The sequence below is a fragment of the Buceros rhinoceros genome, unplaced genomic scaffold, assembly GCF_000710305.1.
Source record: "Buceros rhinoceros silvestris isolate BGI_N320 unplaced genomic scaffold, ASM71030v1 scaffold1887, whole genome shotgun sequence".
Classification (NCBI taxonomy): domain Eukaryota; kingdom Metazoa; phylum Chordata; class Aves; order Bucerotiformes; family Bucerotidae; genus Buceros; species Buceros rhinoceros.
In genome coordinates, this window is record NW_010423724.1 from 790 (window position 1) to 7,081 (window position 6,292).

The following is a 6,292-nucleotide window of genomic DNA, read 5'->3' on the forward strand; positions in this document are numbered from 1 at the left end:
GCGGGTTTGGCTTTCCCAGCCGACACACTATTTTGTCGCATCCCTTTCGGTGGGAAACAGCCCCCCTTTTTCAAACTGTGACACACTGTTTCCTGCAGCATTGTCCTGGAGAAACTGGCTGCTTATGGTTTGGATGAGAGTACTCTTCACTGGATAAAAAACTGGCTGGATGGCTGGGGCTAAAGAGTGGTAGTGGATGGAGTTAAATCCAGTTGGCAGCTGATCAGAAGTGGTGTTCGCCAGGGTTTTGTATTGGGGCCTGTACTTTTTAATATCTTTAGAATGGAGAGAGAGAAAAAGAGAGAATAGGAGGCCGAAGAGAGACCTTAACACTCTTTACAGCTACCCGAAAGAAGGCTGTAGTGAGGTGGGTGTCAAGTGATAGGACAAATGGAAATGGCTTCAAGTTGTGACATGGAAGGTTTAGCCTGCATATTAGGAAATATTTTTTAACTGAAAGAGTTGTTAAGCATTGGAACAGGCTGCCCAGGGAAATGGTGGGGTCGCCCTCACAGGAGGTGTTTAAAATTTAACTGAAAGAGTTGTTAAGCATTGGAACAGGCTGCCCAGGGAAATGGTGGGGTCGCCATCACAGGAGGTGTTTAAAAGATGTGTAGATGTGGTGCTTAGGGACATGGTTTAGTGATGGGCATGGCAGTGTTAGGTTAACAGTTGGATCTTAAGGATCTTTTCCAACCTAAATGATTTTAATGATTCTAAACGTACAGTTGTCTTTTTTTTGTTTTTTTTTTTGACAGTGAGCGTAGTCAGCATTCAGTTTGAGGCTTAAGGAGGCTCTAGGGAGACCTTACTGCAGTCTTTCAGTACTTAACAGGAGCTTATAAGAAGGAGGTGGACAATCTTTTTAGCAAGGCCTGTTGCAGCAGGACAAGGGGTGATGGTTTTAAACTACAAGAGGGGAGATTTAGGCTAGATATAAAGAAAAAAACTGTACAATGAAGCACAGGTTGCCCAGAGGAATGGTAGCTGCCCTGTCCCTTGAAACATTCAAGGTTAATCTGGATGGGACTCTGGGCAACTTGATCTAGTCGAAGATGTCCCTGTTCACAGCAGGGGCGGTTGGACTAGATGACCTTGAAGGTCCTTTCCCACCCAAACCATTCTATGATTCTAGAATTCAATGATTTCACATTCCTGGTAACTGCTTTCCATGTCTGAGCTGTTTAATAGAATTGGAAACAAAAATTCTTGCACGCCAAGAAGCCAGCAGGTTTTTATCTGTCTGTTTTCAGGCTCTTTTATATAATACTTTATTTTCTTTTCACGGTAATGTGCAAATCTTGCAGTATTACATATTCTCTTCGTCTTAGTAAGGTCCTTGAGACTACAAATTGTGAGTAATTTGGACATCATCAGCTTGGTTTTAATGAATTGCAGTTCTTTAAACTTACTGTGTATTGTCACCATCCTTTTTATAGGACATACTTATTTCATATCAGATCTCAACAGATTTAAGAAAAGAGGAATATTCTAAGATTAAAAAATTTGGTTATAAGAAAAGACCACATTAATACTTCTCCTGTGGGCGTATGAAGAAAGCGATTCAATGCAAAGACGATAAAGGGGTTTAAATTAAAAATGTTTTCATAAGAGGCATAAGTTGCTTTGTAATTATTTGGAAGTCTGCTCCAAGTATGTTTCTAACCGAGAACTCTTTAAAAAAAAAAAAGTCAGAAATGTGAGAGCTTAAACTGTTTCTTTATGACAGTGATTAATGAGTTAAATACAATTTCCAATCTGTATTCCTACTGAGTTCAGTGATACTGATGTGCATGCCTCTTAGCAATCAAGGCAGGGATACTGAAGACTGAATTAATGGAGATCGATTTATCCTCCTTCTCTTAGAGGAAGCTTCTTCAGTCCAGAGTTGAGATACACTGGGATCAGGAATTTTGCTTTCAAGTTGTCTGTCCTGTAGACAAGGGGAGGAATTTGGTTATGAGCACTCTTGATGTAGCATCCTGAGTTTTTGGTTTAGAAGGATGACTGCCACAAAGATCTATGGAAAGAGGAGTAAACAAACTAAATCACTTTGGTTGCTGTTGTGTTAAGAGCTTACTAGGGATGGTGCAAAACACTGAGAGTGATGTTGGCATCAAGAAATAAGAATGAAACGTGAAAGGAAGTTTTATTTTCAGTGCTCTCTCAAATTGTAATTAAAAACAGAACAAATGACAACTTTTTTTTTATCACTTCTTCCCTCCCTCCCCCTGCCCACCAGTCTCTACTGATGGTACTTTTTGTGGGCTCTTTCGCAACGCATGAGTTTTGGCCAAGGCATGCAACAAAGGTTTGAAGTTATTCATCCTGGTTTTCTGAAGGTTTATTAAATAAGTCTTTCATTTCTAGCAATTCTTCCATTCAATTTTGATTGCTTTATACTGCCAGCTAGAATTAAAAAGATTCATTTGTCTCAAAAGTAATTATGTCCTTTAAAAAAACAGCAACAGTGACTTAAATAATCCTCTTGAAATCATTGCGTAGAGTTGGATATTCCTTAAAACAGTTGGACAGTTACTTGAGAGAAAGACAAGCGGAACTGTTGGTGCCGTTGTTGTTTGGTACCACCAAGTCCATTGTAATGTGAATAGCTCCGGCTAGCCACAGTAGGGCTCTGTGTCTTGGCTGGGTGTTCTGGTAACAAAGTGAGGTGGAAGAATTTAGGAGAGCAAGTATAAAAACAAGTTGCAAAAGTCAGAAGCTTATTTTTTAAAGAAGTTTTGTAACGTTGAGTGCTTTTAATATTGATAATCCAGATCACAGCTGCTGGGATCTGACATTCTGTTTTGATCTAGTCCTAGTGGTTCCCATGTTATTTTTCTTTAAGTTTGAAATTTTTAATGCTAATTAAATGTGAGCATAATTAAATCTCTTCTTTATCCAATTTTTGATTCCCACAGGAAATCTTAAGATTTGTTTTAGTTTGCCGTATTTACATAATCAGATATTTTCCTATATATTCTTTTATTTAGCCTTGTGGAATAAAAGAGAGGCCAAATTTACTAATCTCTCAACCTTCAACTAATTAATTTCAGTGCATTGTCTTGGTTTTTTTAAGTGACATGCTGGTAATTTTTAACTTTATTTAAGTAGCTCGAGGACTTGTGCTTCGTCTGAGTAGTCCAGGCTCAGGATATGTAATATTTTCTGCATCTGATTTCTTAAGAAATAAACTTGTATCTTCTTTTGAGATTTGCTGTTTTCACAGATAATTTATATATTGCTAGAGAATGAAGAATGTGTATGATTTGGATTAAGTTTTCAAAATAGACACAATTTTAAATAACTGACCTTTTTCAGAAATGTCAGTTTTGGAACATAAGCTTTAAGTCCAAAACAGGGCAATATTGGTAAGTAATCTAGTATATATAATGTTAATGAAGGTACTTCATTTAGCAATTCGTCCTATTTACTGCTTTGAGCGAACTGGGGCAGGAAAGCTGATAGCCAATTTTTTTTAAGTGTGTACATCTTGCGCGAAATTGAGGTGTTGTGTGTTACTTCCTTAATGAATAAAATCACTTGATTCAAATATTCTATGTATACTTTTGTCATTTTGTCTTTTGGTAGGATGATGAGGTGGTGGAAGAATACAGTGAAAATAATTTCTATGAATCTGATGAAGAACAGAAAGAAAAGGATCGGAAAGTGAAAAACACCTATACTATGGACCCAGATCACCGGCTGCTGTTACGAAATACAAAGCCCTTGCTCCAAAGCCGAAATGCTGCTGTATGACTAATTCCTTTTTGATTAAAATGTTAAACTGCTAAATAGCTGTGTTTCTAAATTGAAAAGATTTGTTAGCATAAAGTTCATCATTTGTCCTTTATGATCAATCTTGAAAAAAATCCATGGGTTTCAAGTTGCTTAGGTCTCAGTCTTCTGCTTTTTGCCAGCCAGGATGTTGGTGTATAACACTGTAGTTTTTACTTTGTTTTTGATTTGAGACTTTAGAAGTTACCATTAAAGGCAGCTATTGTTTTGTAATTGCATAATAGAATAATGGAATAAAAGATTTTAAGTGGAAGCTAAATTATAGGTAATATTGAACCTGTATTTAGTAAAAATAAACTGACAAAATTTGCAGAAGTTTCAAACAGTATTTTGTTATTAACATGTACAGCTGATGTCAACAGTACTGACTTCCTAAGCATGAAATCAGTATGTTTACAATTTGAATTACCTACATTTTTTCTCTTTGTCCCTTTTTCTCCATCTTTCTATATATAACAAAATAATGCTGGGAGGAACGAGAGGTAGTTAATTTGCTTTCATTTTTAGAAATAGAAGTATCTTCTTACTTCCCTCACTCTGCTTTGTTGGTTTCAAAGAATGTAGGTATGTACTCTGCTTCCTGAAGCAGTGTGAGTTGGTAGTTCTCCAGGTCTGAAGCAAACATGTAGATAAGTATGACAATTTGAAATTAATGTGCTGTTCTGAATGTTCTTCTTTTAGGTGGTGATGGCAGTTGCACAGCTTTACTGGCATTTGGCACCAAAATCCGAAGCCGGTATTGTGTCTAAATCTTTGGTGCGTTTACTCCGTAGTAATAGGTGAGAGAGAGGTTTTTGGGCATACTTGTTTACGCATAGTTACAACAGTGTAATTATTGCACTAGTAGAGTTTCATTTTAAAATTATCCTGTGATACTAGTTTTCACTCACTTTTAATGATCCTCATTTGTTAATTCCATCATTTTCAGTATCATATCCAGTGACACAAATGGTATTGCAAATGTTTAATTCTTAATTATGACTGTGTAGTTATTATACAAGTAGAGGCAGTACTAACTAGTTTGCTTAGTTTCTTGATTTTTTCTTTTTTTTTGATTTTTTTTTTTTTTTTTGATGGAAGTTACTGAAAATTTAATTATTGGAATTCCTTACTGTCATGCTAGACACTAAAGAAGTCTTCACATGTGTATTTTCTTTTTCTGCATCTCGTATTGGAGGCTTCTTGTTGACAGAGAAACAAAGAAACTTTTATTAAAATAACAATTGGTGCTGCAAAAGGTGCTGCAGCACTGTGTTTCCTTAATACTTGGACTTTAAAGAAGAAGTTTATATTTCATTCAGGGCATGTAATTTTGACTTTATCATCTTCTATGTGACCTTGTCTGCTTTTCTGTGAAGGGTCTCACTGGCCAAATGTTTCATAAGATTGGTAATAGTCTTTTTATCTTTGTGTTTGATAGTTTTGGCATATTATGCCAAAATTTGCTGCATAAAAGTGGGCGGGGTTTTCCCCCTCATTTTTTTAGATTTTGAACTTGCATGTATCTGTATGAAAAGCATTGAAGGGATGATAGGAGACACCATATTAATATGTTTTCAGAATAATTTTCTAAGTAAACTTGGTGTTTTTAGGTAGAACTTTGCTGTGAAAATGATTTGTTTTCTAAACTTGGTCACATCAAACAGGCAAAAAAGTTTGTTTTGTTTTTTTTTAAATCAACTTGGCTTGGTGGAGTATTTGTGCTTTTATTTTGGATAACAATGAATCGCTATTATTTTTGTATTTGGTTTCATAGTACAGTATGCTTCCATTTATACAAAGATAAGTAAAACAGCTAAAGCAGTTTGGCATATGTACAAGTAATGTATAGAACTGAGCTCCTACTCACAGGCTGAAAGGATTATTTTTGTATGTTGTTTATTGCTCATTTATACTCAAATTTCATCAAAAGAGAAATGGCATCTTTCCTTACCTCAACTAGTGCCTAAAATGGCACTAACCTTCTGATTTTTCTGGTGGTGAATGGCTTGTCTGTTCTGTTACCAGATGCATGAAACACTTTTGCTCCTAGAGCCAGTTTGAAGTAAGCTTTTGCTGTTTACCTTTGAAGTTATGTGCCTATGGCCTTTAAATTAATGTCAAATACACTATAATCTAGTTAGGGTGAGAGTTCCTAGAAAAGCACTTCATAGCAATTTCCAGTCTTGCTTCAACATCTGCAGCTGACTATTTCCATGTATCTGTTATGTAAGAATAACATAAAAATAGGTTTAAAAGATATTAAGTACTTCTCTATTACTACTTTTTTTTTTGTAAGCAACTGCTGCAATTACCACAGGACTATTAGACAGTTTTGAATAAGAGGAGGTAATGGATGTGAGGGTTTCTCTCTTAGGATATGATTTGCATCGTGAAAGAATTTGAGCACGGTTCAGAAAAATGGCATGTAAATTATTACTTAGTTTTTAAGCAATTGGTGCCAGAAACTCCGTAGTTTAAAAGCTTTAGTCTAGTACCCAGATTTCTTTTTCCT

The 6,292-nt window shown here is 35.8% G+C and overlaps 1 protein-coding gene across 1 annotated transcript in view; it reads left to right on the forward strand.

The window, feature by feature from the left end:
- Positions 1-281: 281 nt before the first annotated feature.
- AP3B1 (adaptor-related protein complex 3, beta 1 subunit) overlaps positions 282-6,292 on the forward strand; it is a gene marked incomplete at both ends in the record, with an annotated part of 34,473 nt that continues 28,462 nt past the window's right edge. The window contains 5 exon segments of the mRNA XM_010140489.1: positions 282-367; positions 1,507-1,569; positions 2,506-2,599; positions 3,592-3,753; positions 4,480-4,577. Of these exon segments, the coding sequence (XP_010138791.1) occupies positions 282-367; positions 1,507-1,569; positions 2,506-2,599; positions 3,592-3,753; positions 4,480-4,577 (503 nt within the window).